The sequence below is a fragment of the Lineus longissimus genome, chromosome 4 (genome assembly GCF_910592395.1).
Source record: "Lineus longissimus chromosome 4, tnLinLong1.2, whole genome shotgun sequence".
NCBI lineage: Eukaryota > Metazoa > Nemertea > Pilidiophora > Heteronemertea > Lineidae > Lineus > Lineus longissimus.
In genome coordinates, this window is record NC_088311.1 from 23,474,625 (window position 1) to 23,501,108 (window position 26,484).

At 41.2% G+C, this 26,484-nt stretch overlaps 2 protein-coding genes across 20 annotated transcripts in view; both read left to right on the forward strand.

The window, feature by feature from the left end:
• Positions 1–987: 987 nt before the first annotated feature.
• Positions 988–12,990, forward strand: LOC135486835 (ran-binding protein 3-like). The gene is made up of 19 exons (XM_064769938.1): positions 988–1,000; positions 1,140–1,184; positions 1,867–1,925; positions 2,234–2,270; positions 2,593–2,694; positions 2,936–2,998; positions 3,260–3,358; positions 3,658–3,720; positions 4,531–4,632; positions 5,052–5,135; positions 5,423–5,633; positions 5,828–5,885; positions 6,175–6,334; positions 6,665–6,786; positions 7,018–7,132; positions 7,321–7,457; positions 7,834–8,033; positions 8,409–8,497; positions 9,034–12,990. Exons 1-19 carry the CDS (start codon positions 988–990, stop codon positions 9,087–9,089), a joined length of 1,815 nt encoding a protein of 604 aa, XP_064626008.1. The 3' UTR covers positions 9,090–12,990.
• Positions 12,991–13,610: 620 nt separating this feature from the next.
• LOC135486938 (protein 4.1 homolog) overlaps positions 13,611–26,484 on the forward strand; it is a 71,694-nt gene continuing 58,820 nt past the window's right edge. For 16 of the 19 annotated variants that reach the window (XM_064770128.1, XM_064770121.1, XM_064770134.1 and 13 more), the window contains exons 1-2: positions 13,611–13,694; positions 24,532–24,605. In XM_064770128.1, the coding sequence (XP_064626198.1) occupies positions 24,540–24,605 (66 nt within the window). In that variant the 5' untranslated portion in view covers positions 13,611–13,694; positions 24,532–24,539. Of the gene's footprint in view, positions 13,695–18,478; positions 18,617–24,531; positions 24,606–25,993; positions 26,075–26,484 lie in introns of those variants that run through there. The other 3 variants (XM_064770122.1, XM_064770127.1, XM_064770137.1) reach the window with 3 other exon arrangements.

Sequence of the window (26,484 nt, forward strand, 5' to 3'; positions counted from 1 at the left end):
GAGGAACGCACTGTATCCATTGTGTATTACGTAGGCCCTATTAGCGTGATTAGGCCCTATTCGTCCTTTGTTATCCCCATACCGTACACACTAGATCAGGCCATGAACGGATTAAATTGCGCGTTCGATTTATAGCGCCGCGCTTCGGTTAGGACCGGATCTCGGGCCTTGAAGCGCATGCCCAGTATGAATCGAGCCCGCCAGGGTGCGAGGCCATCTCGACCTAACGCCAACTCGGCCTACCAACTCGGCCTCGGCCCGGACCAACTCGGCCTGGGTAAAAAACCAACTCGGCCTGGGTTACACATTTTTGTTTTTTTGGTTTAATTTCTTCTTATATGTGAATATCAGTTGAACTCGTTTAGTTGGTATACCATAGTCTACCTTTCCTGTAAATTTGAAGATAATTCATTGGGCGATACAGGAGAAAATTGAAGGTTTTTCTGCTGATTTCAGAAGGGTCGGGCCGAGTTCGCCGGGGAACGACCTCACGACCAAAATATAGACTAGGCATGAGGAGCACTGGAGGTACCTGGAGTGGGTAAAACTTAGCATGCTTAGTGCTGATGTCATCTTAAACTGCCGACATATTTTATCGGCAATTAATAGGAGAGATTAAGATACAAGTGACATAAATACTAGTCATACTTGTAAATGTTACACGACTTTCCTTTCAATATAAGTTCTTATCTGCCATCTATAAACCAAAACCTGGTCGTATAATTCATACTCCCAGAGGTCGTTCCCCGGCGAACTCGGCCCGTCCCTTCTGAAATCAGCAGAAAAACCTTCAATTTTCTCCTGTATCGTTTTCTCCTAAACCGTGATTGTACTATTAATCCAGTTTTCAACCCTATTATGTGCAGTTGTGTCTATTTCAGCCGCTGCGCGAGAGTGTACAATAATGGCACGGTTGGCGTCCCATAATTTTTATCGCAATACTGTTGTCGAAATTATTTTCCGTAGAATTAGGTTTTCCTGTCCAACATGGCTGACACAGGTGAGCGCCAGTATTTACGTTGTTTTACTGCGTCAAATACATCTCATTACGAAATTTTACCCTTTATTTCCTAACAAGAGCGAATTTTTAAAACCTGGATTCCAAACTGAAGTAATGAGCGTGGTCTTTCCTTTTGCAGATGCCGCGAAAGAGGTTGAAACCCCGGCAATTTCTAGTGGCGCAGGTAAAATCCCTTCCCTTCAGGCTTCATTTTCCATGTCAGATGTATTTTCATTCATGTAGGCCCTAGGCCTAACATGCTAAATAAATGTAGGCCTAGGCCTAACATGCATGCATGACATGCATTGTGGCCCTGCAGTGTGCATCTCCCTGTACTTGCAGATTGATCTTGGTCACTGGATATTGAGGTTTCTAATGGAAATGAGAGAAAATGTGTTTGCCACCATCGGACCTTTTGACTTTTGTCAAAGAAGGACCATCCATACCGTCCATGGAACATGGCCCAAACAAAATGTCGACAAAGCCACACACTCAGAACACGTCAGATGGCCTAAGCTAACTTTGGACAGTGCCTTACACCACTGTGGCCCACCCTTTGATTCAGGTGAAACGCACGACTGGTCAGCACCCAAGTAGGCCTAAACTTCTTTGAAATTGTCAATAATCGTCCATCTTGATTCTCCGGAACGAGTTTACAATCCCCGATCACACCCCCAAAAAAGGTCATCGGTTGACTAACCAAGCACAACTGTTCAATGGATTTATAGTTGAATGCGATCAAACTACGTCATTTCCGATCGGGGATTCTAAAGTTCAGCCGATTCTCCAGACTAAAAAGTTTGTGGAGCGGTTTTTGTTTCTTAATGTAGGTTTTTAACTCATGTCATGTTGTATTTTATTTTAAGGAAATTCATCAAGTGGTTCATTTGTTTTTGGTCAAAACATGTCTGACCGAGCTGTGAAGGTGAGTTGTGACTTCACGTTCGGGCCAAGAAAGCCAACAAACAAGGCAAGGTGAACAAGACAAGATATTGAGGCTTAGAAGAGTTGGGATCTACTCTTCTTCATTTAATGTTGTCTGTTCTGAATCACAATCATGAAGATACATTTGAGAAGCAAGCTCTCAGTAAACTTGGTTAGTGCCAGGTGGTACTATCAAAGGTGGATTTGCATTGTAGAATTCCAAAATTAGGGGATGGGGGGGGGGGTGGATGGCATTTTGTTCATCACAATGCTGATTATTCTAAGTTGAAATTTGCAATTCTTTTGCAGAAAACCGATGCTCCAACAAAGGAGGATGTAAAAAAAGGTGGGTCATTCCTAAGTGCCTGTAGTGTATTCAATCCAGGGATTGTTTATAAATAAGTGCCTATATTCAATCCAGGAGTCCAAATGCAAGATAAACATATTCATCTACAGTAGAACCTCTCTATTTTGCCGACGTCGGACAATGCCTAGACACACGGCGATCCATTGTTCAAAGTGAAACGCATGACTTGTCTGTGCCGAAACAAACTTCTTCGAATTCGTCTATACTCTATAGACGGAGGAAACTAAAATTGATTATCAGTGGTTAACTCAGGGGCAGCCAGTGTATTAATTAGTATTTCTTGTTATTCAATCTGTTACAGAAAATGGCACCCTAAGTGCTGCTCGTCAAGAGGCTAAATCTCCACCGTCAGGAAGCAGACCAGCATTGTTCAGGCCTCTGACACACCTGTCACATGCACCAGGTAGTGAATCTTTGTATTCTCAATTCCCTCACAATGAAAATAGATAAATACCTGCGGCGTACAACCTGTTAGCCACTGAACGCTTCAACACGACCATTAAATGGTAAATTGCTTCGGAGAACCCAACAGTATAGCAGTGATTGGGGAGAGAGACCTGATGATGATTGAATTGAATGAAACGTCTTTTACATCACAAGTTCCATCTTCAGTGCCTCTTCAAAGTTCCTTTCTTTTGTTGCAGGTCATATTGGTGGATTTGGTGCATCTGTAGTCCCCCCTGTAGCCTTTGCTGGAAGTGCAGCTAGTGAGTAGTTATTTAGAATGTGTTCATTCATGGCTTGTGATATATTTTTCAAAAAAATTACTCATTTTCTTACTCATTTTGGAACCAAAAGGAAGAGAAAGGTATTCACATGGGTGATTCTGATGATGAACGGCAACAATAGACTCCCTGGAGATTTTTGTGACTGGAGAAATATTGTAAAATTGTGTGTATGTGCTAAGTGAAGGCCCCTGGCTTGTTTTAAGAGTGCACATTATTCAAGTGATTATTCCTCTTCTTCAGGTATTCTTGCACCAAACAAGCTCACTTCGAATCCGTTTGCTACTAGGATCCCACTTCACCATCAGATGTCGGGAACGCCTCATACCTCAGATTCGGAAGGTAAAACTACACTATACAATCTTCTGTTATTAGACTGCATCTCTCTGCCGACCGTTGGTTGTTGACACTTGGTTTTCAGTATTAGACTAGGTGGAAGGGTTTATAATGCAATTGTCCTTATTAACCTTCCTCTTCTACTTCATTCACAGAAGTTTTCTTGGGTGTGAAAAATTAAGAAGATTTTAAGTAAATTTTGAAATCAAATTATTTTGGCTTGAATTTGTATCATTTGAACTGGAGAGGAAAAAAACCAAGCATTTTATATTGACCTCTTATGTTAAAATTTCCTTGTTTTTCAGACGAAAAGAAAGACAAATCAATTATTTTACCTTCACATTTTAAGCCTTCCCATAAAAGTAAAGGTACTGAGCTTTTCACCTGCATTTCTTGTGCCTAAGTGAAATTTTTTTAGTTGCTTGGCTTTGAATGCAGTATGCTGTGTGAACAGCTTTGCCCATATGTTCATTAACTCAAGTTTCCAAATGACAAGAATCCAGTTTCCCATGCTGTAAATTTCAATTTCATTGACAATAGCTGCACTCTAGCCATAAAAACAAGCAGTGGCAAATCCTTATCAATCGATATTCACAGATTTTCAGGATTGTAACCTCTCGCAAAAAATATGATTTGTGACAAACAGTAAAAGTGTTTGATTATACTCAGGTAAATTGTAAAAAAAGATCCTTGAACACCTTCTTTTGCAATATGTTGTTAAATATGCAGGCTTTCCTTGCTGCCTAGCTTGTTAATACGTGTTTCAGCATTTTATGCCAATTCACCAACTCAGGATTATTATTGTAAGATGCAGAGGCCATTCCGCTGAACATAATACATAAAAAATCGCTCAAATATTGGGCCATGGGGTACCCGATAAAATAGCAACAGTGTCTAGGAATTAACAAGATTAATCGGGTGCAAACAACCCCCCTTTTCAGAAAAAAGTTTGACCATGAAAATCCAGTGTCAAAAGAATGTTGAATATAGATGTTGAATGCTTAATTTTCTGAAAGCAAAACGACCTCCCCTCTGTGAATTCTGGCTCCACCTATGCAGTGACATGTAAAAAAATTGATACCTTCTTTGCTCCCTGCCTCGCTATGTGCAAATACAAATCATTTTTCATGGTATTGACTTCAGTGATTCATTACACTCCTTTCTTTCTCTACTTTCAGATCATAACAATGCTTCACCCCCATCAATTGTGCTACGGCCGTCTGCTTTGAGTGCACAGACCCAAAATCTTGGGAAGGGAATGAAATCTGGCTTTGGTTCAGGTATGGGTCAGAGAAAAAACTGATGAAAAGTTGCATTGTTGTAAAACACACACCTCAACCTTCAATCACATTTAGATGGAGGCCAGCATGGGCTAGTGCTTTTTTGGCGGGAATGGGCAGCTAAACACAAATAGGTCCAGAGTAGCCATTATGTGACCTAAAATCCACTTGTACATTTCTGGGTCATTGTGGATACTCATTGTGAGAACAGTAACGAAAACCAGTGTCGTTCCAGCCCACTTAATACTCTATAAAGGCCAAATTGAGAATAACCTGCTTTGAAAGTTGGGATTATTGGGCAAAATACACCAGTTCATCAGAATATGTGTACATTTTTGTCAACTTGAGAAGTTGTGTGAATAATGTCATGAATTTTGTGCGTTTGAATTTTGAATAGATCATTCCTGTTATATTTTCAGAAAAATCTGACAAGGACAAGTTGGGAAGTTCCTTCTTATTAAAACCTGCAACACTACAAAGTCCATTTTCTAAAATTCTAGATGGTGAGTATTTCAGTCTTTTGCTGCTTTGATTGAACTGTAGGGTTTCTCTGCATGAGAAAAAGCTCATTTTGACTCGAGATGTCTTTTCATGTTTAGTTTGACATGCTTGAGGCGCAGGTAGTGAAAGCCAACTTTTGAGGTGTTTGAAAATTGGTGAGAGCATGGAAATATACTTCGTTGGTTCGATGGAATCGTCATTGAATTCATTTGAAACACAGACTTCTTGCCATCACTTCAAAATTTAACCCTTGAAAAGCAACTGTATTTTTTGTGCCGGTCTTTTCCAGATATGAGTCATAAAAATCGAGAAAGTGAGTCGACGGATACTGATAATGCCAACTGTGCTAAAGGCGATCGTGATCAAAAGGAATATGAGAAGGAAAGTGATTCTGATTCCTCAAAAGAGAATGAAAAAGATGAGACCAAAGAGAAGGATAGCAACAAATCCGCTGCGGAAAATTTTGTTTCATCAGCCACTTCCAAACTTCCAGTATCGAGGTGAGTCAGGTGTATGCCACTGCTGCTTTGGTTCTTGAGTTGATGTCTGCTGGGTCATTGCCTGCGCAGTCGAATAGTTTCTTGGAGTCGGAGCTTATCTTAATTCTTAAGCATTTATCGACTAGGAGTATAGGTTTTTGCCTTACAATCAATAACTCAGATTTGGCTTTAACCTAAATTCTCTTTTATTTTAGCCCAGATTCAGAAAAACGCACTTTCGTGTTTGGACAAAAAATGGAAGAGAGGGCTGTGGTAAGGACTTTGAAAATGTTTTGCAGTAAAACTAGGCAACTCTGCTTTGACTTTTTCCACTGAAGTCACTAAAGTTGCATTGTGTGGGGTCCAAGATGAATTCACATCTGGTCTCACGCCAGCCATCGTAACCAGTTACGTAAGCCTTGCATAGGCCTTTTACCCTGGTCTGGCCTTGGCACTCAGGTACAGTCACAGAGAATTGTTTGTTCGTGTGGTGCTTCATGCACAGAGCTATGAGATTCCTCAATCTTGCCTCCTTGCTCATCCCATTCTTTCCACCTTCCAGAGTCTGGCAGATTCCTCTAGTTGTACCTCAGTGACTAGTTCAAACGACAACAGCGCCGCCAACAGTAATTCTGCATCATCGTCGGCCTCTTTTATATTCGGTCAAAACTTAGCGGACAGAGTAACAGAGGGAGCAGAAGAAAAAACACCTGAGGAAACCGGTAAGAATAAGATGCCACTGTTTGAGACTTATCTGCTAGATCTGCTAGATTTTCTTCAAGTTGCAGCCGCCTCTGCTCAATTTATAATGATTGTCTTATGAATGCAAGTTATCCTCTCGACCTGTTTTGTGATTCTCGTTAGTTCCCTGTCCATCGATGCACTCTTCTCCCAGATAACCAGTGGCATAGCACTGCCAGTGCGAATGTGTTTTCTAAATAGATTGTTTGCCTTTTAATGTTCCTGAAGTGCATGTGTTTGTCAACACCCAAATGTAAAGTCTGACACCGATAACAATCATTAATATTTATGTATCGCATGTAATTTTTCAGAAAAAGATAGTTGTCGAACGTTAGCAGAATCAGCGAAGGAATACCAAGCGAAGCACGCACAAAAAGAATATGATGAAGTTGTAGTGAAAACAGGAGAGGAGGATGAATCAAATGTGTTACAGGTACAGCAAGCTATAAAATTGTTTTCCTTTGGTTTTTGCTTTGTATGGGGAAGATATACATGTTGGTTTTAAGTCTCATTCAATAGACATGGCAGTCTAAGTTGTGATGTTTCAGTGTTGGGTCTTGAATCAACAATGTTCAGATTATGAATACGAGTCAGACGCAGGTAATATTTCTTTAAAAATTTTCCTAGATTTGTAAAATTTAGTTTAATTTGATGTTTTTTTCAGGCGAACTGCAAATTATTTATGTATGACCATGCAGCAGAGAACTGGGTGGAAAAGGGACGAGGATTGTTGCGATTGAATGACAAAAATGAAAATAATGTACTCCAGTCAAGAATTGGTACGTATCTTCGACATGTTCACTTAAGAGCTTGGAGTTTACCTGAGAGCTGCATGGTGCACCATTGTCTTGCCGTTTCTCTTGGCGTACCGAATACTTAATACCTTCATATATTGTTTATTTCTTTCAAATGCCGGCCTTGAAAAGGTTATAATTGAAAACCCTTCTATTTGTGTCTATTTCTTCAGTGATGAGAACTCAAGGCTGCTTAAAGGTGATACTAAACACAAAGATCTGGTGTGGCATGATGATTGAACAAGCTAGTGCCAAGAGTTTGAGAATAACAGCACAGTGTGATGGCGCTGTCAAAGTCTTCCTCATAATGGTAACACTTCTTCTTTTCTTCCCTTTTGCCAACTGAATGGTCGATTTCGAAGAATGTGGTTTGGGCGCTGACCAGTCATGCGTTTCACCTGGAACAAAGGATCATATTGGCATGTGGCATTGTCCGAAGTCTGCTTAGGCCTTCTGCAATTGTTTTGTTTGGGCCCTAGTTCGTCTTAGTCGAAAAGCTCTGTTTGTTGTAAGGCACAGCAGTTGATACAAATGGGCTCAGGGCTTGCACACAATTTATTAGTCCCATTCCGACTTTGCCGTAGCCCGAGACAGCTGTCTACGTGTGACTTGAAGTGATCTGCTTTAATTTTGCGGTTTACCTAATTAAGAGCTTATTCCTAATGTCATTGTTGTGTTTACTTTAGGCTAACCCGAAAGATACTGACCATATATTCAGTGCTATTGATTGGCGGATACAACAATTAAAGGTCAATGAGGAGATGCAGCCACAGAAAGAGGAGGAGGAGGAGGAAAAGCCAAGTAAAGGTGGCGAGAAGAGACCTGCTGAGGATAACGAAGATGGTCGTACATCACCTGAGAATAAACGTTCTAGAACAGACACAAGGTTTGTGTTTGCAGATAGTAGTTCAAGTTGTACAGTATAAAAGCACTGGATATAAAGTGTTTAAGTGTACCAGGGTTATCATCAAGAGGTCATGTATTCGACTCTGGGGAGGATCACCTTGGTTACATCTCAATTTCCTCGACACCTTACCCTACATTGCATCGTCATTTAAATGTGACGTAAAACAAGGGTTCCTTGTACCTGGTGCCCTTGCCAGAACAAGCAAACTACCCCATCCATTCAGACAGTTTCTTGTGATGGTCCCCTCACCAACAAAGATTGCCTCTAGACCAATAAACCCAGTCGATACCCAACTCTCGTGGCACACAAGACATTCTCAACAATAATATTGTGATCCTGTCATCTCTTTTCTAGGGTTGACACATTTCCGGATTCAGGTAAAAGACGAGATATCCTTCGCGAGGAGTCAAACGATAGCAGTGCCGTGGACCCCGAGACAGAAGGTAAGGTGCCGTTGATAATAAGTACGTATGCACAATTTCCAATTTTGGGGTTTTCCCCTTTCGGCTGAGTTTGAATGGAAGTTTGCTTCTTTTCATGATTCATGGGTAAACAGAGGAATTTAACTGGTCGTTTCCAATCAAAGTGCAGGCTCTGTTGAGGTCTTGTGTCATATTTATTGGTCATGCATATATCAAGATATCATGCTCATTCTCTGGGATGTGAACAAACTAAGTGAATCATGATGTGAATAACAACTTCTAAGTAAACTCGGCCTCCTACCCAGTAGGAATGATACAGTGAGCCTGGTCATTCTGAGAGATTATTTTTTGAGACCCTCGCCATTGGTGAAAAGGACACATGCTGAAATCACAATCACTGGAAATGAATGTTTGTTTGAGGAAACTTGTCTACTGTAAGCTGTGACGTGTAAAATTTTCCACATCCAATGCATTAATCATAAAATTTCGGCAGCAAACGCGATATTCAGTCTAAAATATGGCTATGATTGCAACTCATTCTGGATTTCCTCTTTCAGTTTCCTACGAGAGTTCATCTTCATCACCGACAATCAAATCTACGTCTTCTGATTAATGGGTGAAACTTGACTAACGTAGTGTTACTGTTTTGTTCGAAGGAGTATCACGGCTGACAGGGTGTTGTGAGTTGGCCATTGCAGGAGGAACGTGTGGAGGACTCGAAATTAGGATCAGTGTGCCAACTTGTGTCAGAGGGATAAAGAAGTCAACCGATCTTGATTTTAGACACTGCGAATGGGTCTCTCTCATGGAAGTGTGAGTTGGCCAGGAAAGAAAAGACACTGTTGGATGAGTTGATCACTGACCTTGCTTGTGTTCAAGAGGTTGAACAGAATAGACTGATACCAATGTTGAACACTTCAAATTGGGCTCTTCTAAAGGTCATTGAATTGGCCTTTGTAGAAGTGTGCATCGGCAGGGAGAGCAGATTTGAGACTGTTTACATGTTGCATTATCAGTGACGTGGAGGAAAAAATTAAGGAACTCAACTGATTTGGTTGTTTAATCCTCCAGTATTGTATTTGATTGACTAAGTTTTAAGACTGGGTATCTGAACCGGGAAAACTGTACAATTGATAAGTCTACACATACATGTTCACTTCAAGACCTTAAGTACACCTGGTTCTGTAAGCTGGTTGTGACATCAATATGCTGATTGTGTGAACTGATGTTGGTTCCTAAGTCAGGAATTCAAGGGTCGGTCTCTAATATTTGGACAAAGGCTCAAGAACAAGAGTGTGTGACCTCCCCTCGCCCTTAAAATGAAGATATTTGTCATTTAATGTTTTTGTAAACTTGGGAAATACACCCTTGTGGTTTAATAGTGCTGTTGTCCAATATCTGCTAATTGGAAGGTCAAGGTTATAATCTGTTGCTACCGAATTATTGATTTATGCCAAGAAATGGAAGAGGCATCAGTTTTATGATGTGTGTCATCATTAATGTAATTTTCCATGCAACAGTATCTTTGTTTGCTTGTTGTGAAGAAAATATTTTGTGCACTCATTTTTGCCGATTCCACAGATTGACATTCTGTTGAAGTTTTCGGCCTCATGGACTACATTGGCCTGGCTGATTAAGGGAAGTTTTCATTCAACATCACTGATGTATTCGAATTGATCGGTGGCTTGTGACACAATTGTTAATATTCTTGATGCATACTGATATATGTGCTGTGACTTGTCCAAGGTCAACTTTCAAGTTTATTAAACTGTGTGTCGGACTTTCATGTCCAATCATCATTAGGTCGGCCTGGAGTATAGAGTCCAAGAAAAAAACTTGTATGTGCTACATCTAGCAAGGAAAAGATGCATTCTGTAAGTGATGGAAATTAAGAAAAAGATATGTGGTGGACTTTGATCATGGAAATGACTTGTTGAAGTTACTGAGCTCTGTGATCACAGATTATAAGCGCTAAAAAGGTGTTTATTTTACGAATGATTGAAGTTGATTCTGCTGACAAACTTCTCCTTTATTGTTGCCTTATTGGGCTGTGTTTATTAGCTTTGTTCTCTCACCTACAGGTGGTGTTGTTACATTGTTGCGAAGTCGCAATCCAACTCTGAACCAATGTGGACCAGATCAGATGAGCTCATATTTGATTTCTTGTAGCTCTTGGAAAGTTCCACCTGTAGGTTGGGTGAAGAACTAATGTTTGATGTGTTCAATTATAAATGTATGTAAAACCTTTGGTCAAACATTAAATTTTGGTTTATATCTTCTTCATTGTATGGTAAGTTTATAACACAATAACTTATGATTCATAGTGAATTCCGGGCCTGATTGATTGGAGTACATAGCAGTAGTTGTTTTTCTCTCTTCGAAGATATTAAATGGTTGTATTTATTGTAGCATCTTAATGCAATACTACTTTGAAGATTTTGAATCAGCGCCACAGTTGGAAGTAGTTGGAACAAAATTTGCAGATTTTGTATCCAGCTGCGCATGCACATGAATAACCAAATGCATAATGTACAAATGTTTCAACTTCCTGGCGCTGTTTCAATGTCCTCCAAGATGTTTAAATAGTAGCACTCAACAGAGCCATACACTGGAGCAACCAGAGATACTATCCGCTGCCTCTCAACCCCTGCCATTCTTGACCCTTTAGTGGACAACTTTCTGTAATCAAGGTAGGATTCTTGAAGGGAACAGAGCATTAAGCCTGCTGCTTAGTGGGAGGTCATCATGAAAATCAGGGGTTAATGTTCGCTTCTATGGCCCTGCACACAAACCCCTGAGGCATTAATCAATGTGAATGCCATGAGAGGAACCTCACGAGAGTCAAGTTATTCCTGTAGTCATCATGTCAGCCAAAGAGTTTGTGGGACCAATACTCTTATACTCCCCTCATCCAAGCACTGACTCCAAGATTGGACACTTTCATGGTTGTCACCATGGAAAAGCTACATTTGTCTCCAGCGCTTATTTGGTAAATAAAATAAGTATTATCTAAGCACTGGTGTTGTTGGCGTCTTGATGTTAATTCTGGTCCCTGATTGTGCTGGTGGGTGATTTGAATTGAAAATACCAGCTGTGACCAAGTGTAGTTTTTCCGAGGCAGAGCGAGAAGCTTGAAGTTAAATCACTAAAATCTATGGAATCAGTTCTGTACTCGTGGTTATTTCAACGCTCAGTATTCCAATACCGGTAGTTGCCTTAAAAACATCCTGAGCTTCAGGTCATTTTCATCATGTTTTTTTCAGACCCTGTTGCCAGGGGCTGCCTTGAAATAAGGTCACAGGTCAAATGGCATAAATTGGCTGTTTGAGTGTAACTATGGCACTTTTCTGATGAGTATCCTGATATCTGTGCTGTACAAAAGCATTTGGTATGTGCCTGTGGTGGTTTCTGATAACCAACTATGACTTGTATGATTGACAGATTTACTAGGTGTGAAGTAGGGGGCTTTGTTCACATGACACTTAATTGATCAATTAACTCCAACGGTTTAGGGGCTTAGTCCATATATTGGATTATTGCAGAGACTTTCAATATAAAATCTGATTATAGTGTGTATGAAAATGAGTGTATGAAGTGGGGAGCTTGGGTCACATGACTCTGACAGTTAATTGAGCAATTAGCTCCTAACAGTTGTGGGGGTCAGTCCATGCATTGCACTGGGCTGAAGTGTGTGTAAAAATGAGTGTCTTCAGGGCCTCCTCAAATTTTGGATTATTTAGCAAAATTCTCAATACCAATCTGAGAGGCTGATTATGCTGACAACTTGGTGAGTTGGTTTACAGATGTATTTGACATTCTTTTCTCTTCCCGTGATTCCTTCTCGATAACATTTTTGTGGTAGGTTATCCCAACAAGGAAACATCACATATCATTTGGTACACATTACTCCCGACGTCATGTTACATCGGACACCGAATTTCGATCTGATCTGATTCTTGACTTGGCCACCAGGAGGCCGAAGCTAAACAAGTGCAATATCACGCTTAATAGTGACTTGTTTTTGATGATATTTTTATGGTAGGTACTCCAAGCCATGATACATCACATGTCATACCGACTTTGGTTTGACCGATGTACTATACATATAGAATGTTTCTTAACCAAGATGAATTCCTAACCACCAAATATCTAGACGGTGAGCACAATGGCCCCTGGCCATTTGGGAAGTTATTCTAGATTGCAGATACTTAGGGCCAAATTCATAAAGGGGGTTTAAGGGTTAGACGAGTGTAACTTCTCCCTGATCAGTTTCAGGGCCTATTCATATTCGGTGAAGATTTACATGAAGGACCTGAATCTGTCTATTCAGTAGTTAAACACTGTTTTAAGCTAAACGCCCTTTATGAATTTGGCCCTTAATGTCTAATGGCTGGAGTCATAATCACCAATAGTTCTCTGTCTTGTAAAGCCCTTGACCTGCACTCCTGATTATGTATTCATGTTTATCCCAATAACATCTCACATGGAACATGAATAAACAAATATTTTGAGAATATGTTTTCTGTTGTAACTCCGATGAAAAATGACCATTTCTTGAGTATGGACTCCTAAAAAATATCGCTGCGGCTTCTGTCCCCATTTTGTTGGGAATGGTTTGTTGAAGGACATGTAAACTTGCTAAGAAGTACACCAGACTGGAAGAACCAAGACACAATTGCCTTGACATGACAACGATTATTTTTACAGACACAGAGTGAAGTGACGAAAATATATTCAAGCTTCAGAGAGATTTTATCTATGGTCAATAAAGGCTGGCTGTTCATGATCATTTTTAATGAGGAAGCTGCTCCAAATGACTCAAAATCTACCCGACCACGCCCCTTTTATGCACCGTATGGTGGCGACGTCTCGAAGTTTGTGGCAGAACTAAATAACCGCGATGTTTCAAATATTGTATTACTCCGCACTTGACAGGTGCCCAGCTAATTGCTCGAATGAATTAAGGCTATAACTGGAGTAATTAGTTGCCTATGATAATCTTTGAGTGCAATTTACTCATATAAGCCAATTAATATACGGTTGATTGACATATATTTTTGCCGAGATTGGCATACAATGAAAACAATGAAGCCCTCTTTCGCCGGCCCTATTTCCTGCTTTGTGAGGCGTTCTCTCGGAGCTCGGCACTCGAATCCACGCCTTTTTGTGTTTTCTTGTTTGAAAACCCGATTTTTTATTGGAAAATTTGCGGTTGTAGGTAAGAAAAATATTACAGTCATATCATGTGATGTCAGAACGTTGTCGCGCTCAACGGGCATCGTAATGTATTAATTAGTAAGGGAAAATATGTGGTAAAGTCTTGAAGGTAGAGGTGTGGGTCCTTGGGCAAGACACTTTGCCTGCAGAAGGGGCACTAAGTGTGAAGTGTGGGTCCTTGGACAAGACACTTGGCAGAAGGGTCACAAAGTAGTGGTGTGTGGGTCCTTGGACAAGACACTTGGCAGAAGGGTCACAAAGTAGTGGTGTGGGTCCTTGGGTAAGGCACTTGACATGCAGAAGGATCACCAATGTGTGAGGTGCAGGTCCTTGGACAAGACACTTGGCAAGAACGGTCACAAAGGTAACCTAGTGGTGTGGCCTTTGGGTGCTTGGGTAAGGCACTTGGCATGCAGAAGGGTCACCAAGTGTGAGGTGTAGGTCCTTGGGCAAGGCACTTGGCAGAAGGGTCACTAAGTGGGGGTGGGGGTCCTTGGACGAGACACTTGGCTGAAGGATCACAAAGGTAGTGGTGTGGGTCCTTGGGTAAAGCACTTTGCATGCAGAAGGGTCACCAAGTGTAAGGTGTAGGTCCTTGGGCAAGACACTTGGCAGAAGGGTCACTAAGTTGGGTGGGTCCTTGGGCGAGACACTTGGCAGAAGGATCACAAAGGTACTGGTGTGGGTCCTTGGGTAAGGCACTTTGCATGCAGAAGGGTCACAAAGTGTGAGGTGTAGGTCCTTGGGCAAGGCACTTGGCAGAATTAAGGTCCCAACTCATGTAAAGTGTGGGTCGGCCTTTGGCGAGACAAGGAACAAGAGGGTTAGAAGGTATATTAAAAGTTATAAGAGAACGGGGGGGGGGGGCAAATTCGCAGCCGGTGTAATGTTTTGGCATCACTTAATCATTTCTCAGGCATAATCGATTCTTCTATTAAGGGGGTGCATTATTGTTTTGTAATCCACAGTTCTTCCAATACCCAATCTGTGTTGCAGTATGATTGAGAGAATAGGATAAAATACAGTGGAACCTCCCTTAGCGGACACCTCTCTATTAGGGCAACCTCTCTATTAAGGACACTAGTTCTGGTCCCAAATTGGCTGTTTTCAATCAATTTGACATCTCTAATCAGGACACCTCTCTACTGAGGACAGCCCTTGTCAGTGTCCTTAAAGTCGCGAGTGACGTTAGTTGAGCTGACCTTGGTTATGTGATGCGGACTGCTTGTCAAGAGTGCTGACTTGTGTTGACTTGAAGATTGGAATATACCAATCATGTCGGGGCCGGCTGGTCATAATACTGCCGCATCGCTCACATTTTGATGTTGTGTTGGCTGCTGAGAAAAAGGATGATTGATGATCTCAAAATTCCTTGGATGGCTCTTTTTTGTCTGAAACAAACTTGACCCCATTATTGATGAGATATGGTTATTTGTAGTACCAAGTGACCTTAGCTCTTAATTTCATATCTTGACATCAGAAGTGGGCAACTTTTTTTAAACACTGCCAATGGGAAATGCCTTGCATTTTATGAAGATTCTCAGTATTCGTTGTAAAAATGATAAATTTGCCAATTTTGAAATAAAAGTTTGGTTTTGTTAGCTTTGATTAATCTCTCGACTTTTATTTTGTGCAGTACAGTTGTAATTTAGGATGCAGTCAGTGTCGTGTTGCATGTTAAACCAAAGAAATGCCTCAATAGTCATTTATCTGCAATGTTATACCTTCGCACTATACCGTAAAATGACACATAGGGCAGCCACTCTTTTGACACTTGAGAAACAAACCAACGTACATCCTACAAGACTGTCTCCAGCACCTAAATTTATGAAAGAAACTCTGGCCCGCAGACACTAATGTCAGAGGAAAAACTGAGGGGAACACTGCATGACCTCGAAACGACACGCCGCTTCATCTCCACCACAGGACTGAAGTTATATGAGGCAGGTTGAACGCCAAAGGAGGAAAAGAAGCAAGGCAAAGGAAATGAAAGTAGAGACTGCTTGTGATGGCATGCAAGTAAACAGTGTTGGGTCATACTCATCTACCCTCTGGTGTCTCATCAGAGTGGAATGCCTGTCGGAATTGGCCTTGTCAACTTACATTGTTGATGTCTGATCCTTGGCAATTATAATGTGATTATGCATCACCATTGATAAACCCATTGACGGTTGGAATGAATCCTTGACAAGTTGACATGATAATTTATTTTATAGTCCTATTTATGAGATTGTGCATGGCATTAGTGCATAATGTTGGCTCTTGTACCGGTTTGAACTAAATGCCAATTTATCAGAGGTTACCCCTATTTTGTGTATGCTCTGCAGTCTACAGTTTCATTTCATCTCGACTTGTCCTAATGTTTTGGTTCCAAAATTCCTATGAAGGAATCAGTGAAATAATTATTGAATGAAATGCCGTTCAAAATATTTTCATTTCCTTAAGCAAATGTGGCCTACTAAACTCTGGCTAAGCATAGGTTTTCCTTTATGGTTGTAGTATTATGTATAATTACATCTAAATTAGCCGAATTAATGATTTCTAATTAGCTCTATGCATTACCGATGTTGACCTCGTAATTATCATGGCACGCTTTGTGGCGTGTTGGCTTGATGAATTTGAGACAGTGAAAGATGGTGTACTGTAAGAGTGGGCGTGAATGTGGACCAAATACCTCAAATAAAAGTCTAAAATTAGAGTCAAACAGGATCATACTGTCCTGATATTCTCTTCACTTGATAATGGTTATTAGGCCTATGAAAGTCTCCCTAAAGAAGCCCACACAAAGTGTGCAGAAAGGATTGCGGTCAGGTCATGTATCGTATTGCCATTAGACTGGATGTGAAGTAGCCTATATCAATACAATAACCATGTTGGGGGTCATTGACATGGGAGGTATTACTGGTCAGTGTACCTTGCTTCATGGCCAATGGTCTGTGATTGTCATGATTTGGTCCTGAATGAACTTATGGGTAGCCTATTTGTCTTGGTCTTGCTAGCTCAGTTCAAAGCCCTTCAGTCACATCATTCATTGAGCCCCACACTCTTGGAATTTCATGTATGTCTGACCTCCTCTGTCTAGTTTGTTGCTCTCTGCTGGTGGTTGATAAAAGCAAATTTGATAGTTTTAGGGCATTTTTTGTCCTCTTCATTTCTTCCAATCCAATTCAGAGCAATTCAATGCCTGCTGTACACATTCTTTGACAAATTCGTTCATTTCTTTGTCACCTGGACACAGCTGTTTCCATTTATGAAAAAAAGTTATCATTTATGACTGGCAAAAAAGTTCTTCCACATTCAGTAACAGATCCTGCAAGGTTATCTGATAATGAATGAAGCTGCATGACTTCATAAATGAAATTGACATCTTGTCCACTTCAAGCTAAGTTGGCCCCAATGCTATTGCAATGATTGTGCACTGCTACTGGTTTTGACTGTCTCTCCACGGAGGTGACACATTCAGATGGACGTCTGCTCCAGTCTTTGTCTCCAACTCTGGACAACTGAATCATCCCCGGAGATTTTCTGCGCTGGTGAAACAAAAGGAACTATTGTATTACAGCGTTTTATCTTTGATAATCATCAAGCTGAATGGCAGTGTTGCACATTGTGGAAACTTTTATGAGATTTATGGTAATTGAGTTGTGTTGGCTAAGGCCATGGGCTACACACATGATATGCTGTGGCAATGCGGTTGATCATATGAACATGATGCAACTGATGCACATAAACCCTACATTCATCATTCTTGCTGGTGCATGACAGAACGCCGAAATTCTTGTTCAAACTGACACTGCTATTCCAACCAGTATTACACCTGGGGAGTTGGAAAATATAGAGACCTGCCTAGATTCTGCATCGACTGTTGGGATCAAACCAGGAGCTCTTGACCACTGTCCAAGACCAAAGCCCTAACACCACAGCGACTCTATAAAGCTGGTACTGTCGGAGGGTGCGGGAACTGAGTCAGACCACCTATATTCTAGCTGCTTGACTGTTCTGGTCCGATGGTCAGCCAGGCAAGCTACATGCATGTCTATAAGCCATAGTTGCATGATTTCCAACCAATATTAATCACAAATCAATCCAATCTAATAGAAATATGAATCTCATTATCCTATTGTCGAGGCTAGACATTTCTTCGGGGCGTTGGGCAATATGGCGCAATCACGTGGTGCCTCCGAGGGGAGACATTTCCAATAGTTGCGTCCTCAGTCACCCTGGTAACTATTATTGGATGGTTTGTATTGATTAGTTAACTCTAATTGATTATTGTCGGTTGAGGCGTGGAGATTCTTGTCGATGCTGCTTATGTTGGGTGATTGGAGAAATATGTCTGCTGTGGCTGCGAGGGGGGTCAATGTTTGACTAGACTGTCTGTGATTTTTGGAAACGATCATGTCCATACATAATTTGCTGTAAGATCTGACGGGCTGACATCATACTTAGTTAGATTTGGCTTATTCTCAAAGTGGTTATGTAGTTATTGTGTGCGTTAGCTTCATATCTTGCCGAGTCCACAAGGCATACAACATTGTACTACTACACTAGGTTGGGAGTGTTAATACCACCAGGACTGTTAATTAAGTTGGCGGGACTTGGTTCTGTAGTGTTGTCTTGCTCAGTCTATCTGTTTACAGGATGGTCACACTCCATGCATTTACATCCTGATAGTCACTCTCCGTGCATTTAGTGTGTGTACATCCTGGGGAAATGAGGGGAATGTTTGTGGTGAATCACCAATATTGTCCATGAATCAACCTGAACACACCTACACATACATCGAGGTTGGACAGTTCATGCAGAGGTCTTGTTGAGGGAATACATCATTTATTGTACATGCTTGCTTGCTGCCGGTAAATGATAAGTCAGAATTCAAATTTCGGATTTATATAGTTTGTTTTTTTGTATTGATTGTAAAAGGTAAGTAAAGATTATTTGTAAGGGGGTACGCTGTCGAACCAGTCTGACCCTCTTCCTTTTCCAGCGTCCTAACATGACATTGATAAGGGCCAAGTGATAGGATCTCATGTATAGATGTACATGGAGTTTGTTTACCTGAAAAGACTAACCAATGACGCCCTTTCCCCCCCCCCCACCCCCCCCCCCCCCCGGATTGTGAAAGGCATTGATGTTTATGGACACTCCCCTCATTGGTTTGAAAGAAGTGGTCGGCCATCCTCAAAAACTTTTCAGTAAATTTGAAAGTATAGAGATTTACCTCTTGAAGAAGTAAGGGAAAGTGATCTACTTCTGATAGCATTGGTGCATTCATGGTATTAGTTTTCCAGGTGTGCTCACCAGCTGCATGCATGTTTGTTTTCTTTCATGCATGATCCTTCACATTCCAACCTTATCACAATATTGAAAGATTGCAGCATGAAGAGTTCGAAAAATAAGATGTTTGAAATCAATATATTTTCTGACAAATGATCTTTTTTCGTATTATAAAAATTGCCGCCTTTTCTTGCTTGTTGACTTGGGTCGCATCCAGGGTAGATCTACATCTTCATGTCGTTTAGGTTACACAAATGAAATGACAAAGATTCATTCAGGGATAGGGATAAACTTCGTTCGTCCGAGGGGGGGGGCGAATGGTGGCAGAACACCCCTTTTTATCAAAAATCTCCATGAAAACATGTTATTCTGTAATGTTGGGAATAGAAGCCCCCCTCCCCCAATAAAGATGGCCCGGATTCACAAAGTAGCTCTTAGAGAAACAACACAGGGTTGGTTCATCCAGAATTTTCAGAATGATGTCAAGGCCTATTCTATGGTGGAATGCATTTTGGTGGCATATTCAGTTGTGTTCTGATGATCCATATGTTTGTTGTCCTCCCCCGCCCCTATAAATCATCCTATGTATGAGCCCATCCTAATCGGATGCACCATACACTGCCATTCAGCTGAATGACTTGCTCACCATAATTTGTTGCCGTTCTCTCAAAATTGGTGTTGGATCAGAATGCCATGACCTGGTTGGGGACAGCTATTGAAATTATCGAAATGACTGGTAGTTTCCTCAATCGGATGGCCCATTTATTCTTTGTCGGGTATTTTCATGTTTCTGACTGGAGCATGGTAGCTCCCAGAGCATGAATCCAGTGTTTTTGCCTCATTCAGATTGTAACAATGGTTCAGTGAGCCAGCCACACTTTTCCTTGAAATTGACGAGTCTTGATGGATGTTTATAGCATTATTCACCTACAGTAGCTTATCAGATGGTTTGCCTGCCATGAAATCTCAATCAGTTCCCATCTGTTCCCATGTGTTTGGAAACTGTTGAACAGTTTGCCGGTGTTTAACGCTAAGTGAGTCATCAGCTGCAACTGTACCAGTACCACCCATGCTTGTCATTTAATTGAGCATAGAGCTGAGTCAAGACTACCTTTGTTGGTCAGATGTTCCATCAAGTCTGCAGGGTTGTACATGTAGGTGTACATGTACGTCTTCCTCAATTCGATGTTGAGTCCATGTGCATGAATGAGAAAGAGTCAGCTCAGGAAACTCTCGGTAGCTTACTTGGAATTTTGTTTCTAAAAAAGAGACATCGCCATGGATATGGTCAGAGACATGACAGTTTGACATTGGGTGCTTGATCTCCCCCTTCTGCTGCTTCTGTAACACAGAGCACACCTGCAAGAGTTCACTGTCACTGTCGGTAAAAGTCTTACACTCAGGTGCCAAGGTAAAATACTGTGTCCCCAGATCAGGTCAGAGGCAATATGAATCATCCTATACCAGGCTGCCCAGGATTTGATAATGTCCTTCCTATCTCTAACCTACGTTGTCAGCCAGAGATCTGTCCCTGTTGCTCCTGCTAGGTCTTAGATCAGGTCGAGTGTGTCCTCACATCAGGTCAGACACAAAATAAAGACATCCCCCTGTGCCTGGATCACTCCATATCCATTATGCACCAGCTCTCTCTCAGTTCCGCATATCTTCCTCCATACGCAGTCTGCTGTCACCATGGTAACTGGTTAGAACTGTTAGAGCTGGTGCATGGTGATTTCTGTTTGCGATAAATCTCTGATCTTTCAACGTCGACTTGGGTGCCAGACGGATTATTTTAATGAAGTGATTCGTTTGAAGTATTGTCGAAAATGTGATTAAAATGTCTTTTAGCCCGACTTAAATTTGATTGTCTCCGGACGTTTGCTTTACAACACTTCTATAATTCATCTGTAGACTGTATTGTGTAGTGTAAGATGGGCTTTTTCGGCGACACAGTTGGAGTTGCTGGGCCAGTATTGACCATGCTTGGGACTTCAACGATACACATTACTGCATTTGACCGAAGAGACGCCCACTTCTTCTATAATAAAGATACTCCTCATCCATTTCTTCCAGTCTCCTATTTAGATATCAATTTCAAGCTTGGTCTCCTCTTGGATGGGTTTATTCCATGGAGATGGAAGATGAACATCAGTCCGTCCTCTGTCATAATCGGATATTGAGGTGATTTCTTTCATGATCATTGTCCTGAAGCGGAATGTGTCCCCCCAGGAATCTTTATACGATGCTCAGACACACAGCGAACTGAAGAGCTGCAACCACTATCATGACAGGCCACTGCAGACTTGAGACCCACCCTCGGAGGATGAACATTGTCAAATCTGAAAGGTGCCATACACCAGTTCAGACGCCGAGGCATGTGTTCTAGAACTGCCTTCTCTGGGGCCACGAGGCCGCGACTGAATATTGTATATTTCCCATGTACCACTCCTTCAAATCAGAAATGATGATTGACGGCATCCGAGCATAATTTATTACAAATGCAATTGATAGCTTCTGTTGCACTATACATGACATTCATGATAGGCTATTAGTATCAAAATCGCTCCATATTTGTCACCGTAGAAATATGAATATTCTGGTCCCTTACCTAATTGCAAGCTCCAGCTCTTGTTGCATGAATGTCGCATAAAATAGCACCATTAATCTTATTTCGTTTCATGCCCATTGGGCATTGTTTCATGATTCACTTTTCATGCAGCAATGAGTTTATGTGCTGGTGAGCTCCCATTGAACTCCAAGTTTGTGGATATGTGAGGACATGTTTGAAGTTGAACGGTGTCAAAGCTTACTTGGAACTCCCTCTTTCAGATTCCTGAATTCACCCAGGAGGATAGCCCTGTTTCCTGTTGGGGTTTTGACAGGTTTAAACTTATGTTCAGATGCCTTGGTATGGGTGATTTGTATGAAATATGTCAGAAGTTCCGGGAGTACAAACTTTATGTTTTTATTTAAATACATTCATACACTTAACAGGCAACGGAGAATACAAAAGTTATTCAGTGGTATTATTGTCCATCAATCATGCTTGGGTATAATCATGGCCTGCCCAACACCAGGCAGAATCCCAAGTGTGTTTAGCTGTGGTGACCATAATGGACTTGACGGTTTTCAATAACCCTGGTGTTACATGCCCAATCTGATACATACACCCAATGGCCCATTAAAGCTGGCTGATCATGCACCATTAATGACAGATTATATCCGTTAATTAGCATGAGCATATTGATTTATAGTATGCAGTGAGAATGCAGGCGTCTGGTCATCAGTGTGTGCTGGACATTGGGTAACCTTTTTATATCCATCATATTCTGTTGGTTGAGCACTTTCATGTCTAAGTCATCCAGAATTATCTTGTAGAAACTGGGTCTTTTGCTTGGCATCTAGCTGGCATAAACAAGATTTTCTTCCGGGAGTCCCATTGTCACATCTCATTCAAAGGACATGCGTAGTGAAGTAAAGACACTTGCCAAAGACTGCAAGCAGGCATGTCCCATCTAGGTATTGAACTCGCTGTAGTGTTGGACTACGTGTGTGAGTGGGTACAACTGCTAGCTGACCACATGCCACCGTTATCCTGGCGGGCGGCCATATTGTTAAAAATAAGAGAGCCAGCATCCTCCACCATACTACATCATATCATAATATCACTATGTCTAGACATAACTGCATAATGCATCACATTTTCTCAATAGGGAGATTTTTTATCAATACATAGCTTCTCTATTGATTGATTGAATCTCACCCTAGCTGGGTGCCTCTTTTGTTGTTCATGCTGTAACCTAGGTGATGTGAGTTATTTGCAGGATATGACTGTGACATTCATGATTAGGCTCCGATTTCACCTGCACCTTGCAGGGTGATCTGCCCATGAAATTTCCAACGCAAGGCGGCAATAAATGTACTCTGTTCAAGTACACTACTTGTGTTCATGTATCATATTACTGTAAACATTATGTAGAACCAGCCCAGGAAATGCTTTATGAATCTGTAATAAAAGTCTTCCTGCTTGGATCACATTAAACATCCTGGATACTTCATAACCTATAAATAATGTAGATCCTAGGCTCATTATTCTGTCATCTTCTGATGGCCTAGAAAGACTGCTTCCCCAATCCTTCATCTAAACATAGAGAAATCAAACTAAAGTTCCATGCTTTTCCATAATGTAGCTCAGCCTTGTTTAATCCCAGGTTAAAAGGTCAGTGCTTGGTCAAAAAGGGCAAAAAACTGTAAGCTTTTGAAATGTTATTGGGTTTTAATAGTGATTGCATTATGATTGCAATATAGCTTGGAATGATTAACTTTTTTGGTCAAGACTGCCCTTAGGCCTACTGCCTTGTCCCTTATCTGGCACCTGACCTCTACAAGGTTTGAGGTCATTGGTTAGGGGGGGGGGGAGAGGATAGGGAAGGGAAGGGAAGGGAAGGGACGGGAACAGGAACAGTCCACCACAACCCTCCAGCCCCTTGGATCGGACGCCACACATATCCTCTGCCAGTCTTGACTTAGTCAGCTTAGAGCACGATGAACTGTGCCATAAAATGTGAATGGATCTTCTATCAGTGAATGTAGAGTATTCACGATAACACTATGACTTTTCGACCTATTCTTCCTGTTTGGTCCGCAAGAAAAAGCAAATATTTGTGTAGGCTGAGATCCCATAAAAGCCCAGCCAGAAATTGACTCATTTCCTATTGACTTCATGAGTTTTATACATAGACTTGTTAACCCTACCTTCTCTTATCCATATTGTGTTGAGGTCATCTTCTCTAGAATCCTGTTTAAATTTTAAAATTCAGAAGGAGGTAAATCATTTGGCAAATCTATCTGCAGGGGGTTTACCCATGTGATTAAGACTATAAGTATTTATGCGGTTTATTGCTTTTCATGTCAAAGTTTGTAAAAAGTAGCTGTTTTTCCATAGTTCTGTCAATTTCTAACACTGCTTCATGAAACTAAAACTTGGCTGACTATTTCTTGATGAGGCCAACATCTAGGAACCATCACTGTATTCTTGATCATAACACATTACATTCAGGTTTGAGCTTTCAATTTGCTACATGAATAGTCTCTGCTGAATGTCCATCCTGTGACCATTTGTATCGCTTTGTTTAACATTATTTATGCGGGATGCATGTTCTTCATCAAATCACGCTTAGCAATATTGATATCGATTGCTTCGTCTGGCTATCAGAATTATCGGTACAGGGCTGTGCTGCCATCTGGAGTGTTATTGAAGTAGAGGAAGAAGCAAATTTAACTTGGTCTTGAAGATGGTTACTTATTCCTTATTCTCAATTCTCAGGTCAGTTTCTCTGCAGCAGCTCTGGGGTGTTAAAGTGTTGGCTGCAAATGGCACAACCACTAGCCCAAAGAGAACTTTACGAGGCAATGCCAGGAAGGGAAACAAGGTGTGCAGTCCTGGCTGTGATCAGGTCCATGTTCTTTTGATTATGAGGCAGACTCAACTGCTGCACCGGCCCCATCCATCATATAAAGCACGATATTTACTCACGATTTTCTGTCTTGTTTCTTTTCAGATTAGAGCATGGCGGAGGATAAGAAAGGGGACGATAAGGACCCACAAAGCGACAATGAATCTCATGGCGAACATGTAAGTACACCATTTGACTGGAACTCAAATGTTCAACACAAGAAATAAGATAACGCAACCCCACATTTCCACCAGCCACAAGAGATTGGGCGGGTCTGTTGTCACGGAAAATCCGTTCCCCACTCTGATACAACCAGTTGATTGGGCACTGTGAAAACCACAAAAGTAAAAGTGAAACTGAAAGACATACAGTGCTTATTGACTTTACAAACTACAGTTGCCATTCGGACACATCACGCCGGTCAAGAGATGTTTTCTGGGCAGGTTCAGCAGTTCCCTTTCTTTCTAACAGGTGGTAGCACTTGTCCACATCTAATGTCGGTCAATGACCTCGAAATTCGGTTGCAAGCTGAATTTCAGGTTGCTCATTCTGATTCATCTGTTTATATTATTTCATTCATGTGTATGTTGAGTAAAGGGATAACTGGTCTGTTAGAATCGTCTCAATGATGTATTCTGATGTCAGGCCTGTACTGGCTGCAGGCTTTTCTGACTGGGCGTGACCTGATAGTTCTTTCATTTTCTGCTAGATGGCAGTGGCTACAAAGTATATCAAATCCACTTTTTGTGCCCAGGCCCATATTCACTTGACTAAATCTCTGCTCTAGTTTCTCTTCATTGTCATCTTTATCTAAAAATAATTTGGTTTGAAATTTAATTCATATATGCCGCTGACTTCAAAACACCCACTTCTCTTTGATATGTTTTATATAGTCAGATATTGTGGCGTCCTGTGTGAATTGATTAACTACTGGTTGACCGCATGGTGGTTCAGCATGTTCCATGTATCGAGGAGTCTTTGTGTAGAGACCTCATTGAACTGCTGTCAGTTGATCACACGTCGATTGTGTCCGCTCCAAGACTCTTTCGACCAGGGCTTCAGGAAAGCACTTTGGAGACAAGCGATTTTTGTCACTGAAATCGCTTGTTTGTGTGGCGACTGAATGCATTTAAGTAAATATTAGAAGAGTAAATAATTAAAGGGGGGGAAGATACATAGATAGGGGGTTACAGGGTCAGAAACTCTAATGAGAAAGACCTCTGCATTTGTCATCAACAATGTATTGTTGTAGGTAGGCCCTTGTCCAGCTTGACCTCGGTGACTCTCTTTGGTCTAGCTTGTGCTTATATTTGTCAAACATGAAAACATGACACAGCGTTAAGTGTATTGGAATGTATTGTACATGGCGAGTTCAAATATTGCCTTAAATCAATACCAGTGGTGATTGCATGGGGGAACCCTATATGATTTCCGTGCTTATCAGATGGCCTGATACTATGTGCCTACCATCCCAGTCCTACTCATTGATTTATCTGTGCCTTATATGAAGAATTCATGTCAGCCTTTATATTTGATGTAAAATAGGCCATTGACTGTTCTGGATATAGTTCACTATTCACACCGGCTCTTCTCTGTGACCGGCCCCAGTCCCCCCTTGAAACCTTTCAACGTTTGGCCGTAGTTGTCGGTAAGTCTTATTTTCATGCAAATTTGTTGGTATGGCGGTCATTAACCGATGCTGGAGTTGTAACTGGGATACCATTCATTTGTCATCTACTCGTTTTTCCCCCAACAAATTAGATAATAATAATATGAAGTTGAACTACTTGCCCTGATATGGCCTGTGCCCAACCATCTTGTCAGAACCTAACATACAAGTGTGTAATAATGTATGTAATGTAGATAGATGTCGGTTCAATATGATTGCCGAATAATTATGATCAATTTGGAGCATAAAAAATAGGCAGTTGCAAGCTTGGAACTGGCCTGCTGAGTTTTGATGGATCACTTTCCAGCTAATGACCCAATCTGATTATTCTGATATTTGGAGAGAAAAGTCTATTTCAAGTGTATTTGGATGTTTTATGACCAACATTA

Bases quoted from the DNA above. Each gene is read 5' to 3' on its own strand.
- LOC135486835 (XM_064769938.1), top strand. The intron at 2,271-2,592 runs GTGGGTCATTCC...AATCTGTTACAG, and splicing joins AAAGGAGGATGTAAAAAAAG to AAAATGGCACCCTAAGTGCT. The intron at 3,359-3,657 runs GTAAAACTACAC...CTTGTTTTTCAG, and splicing joins TCATACCTCAGATTCGGAAG to ACGAAAAGAAAGACAAATCA.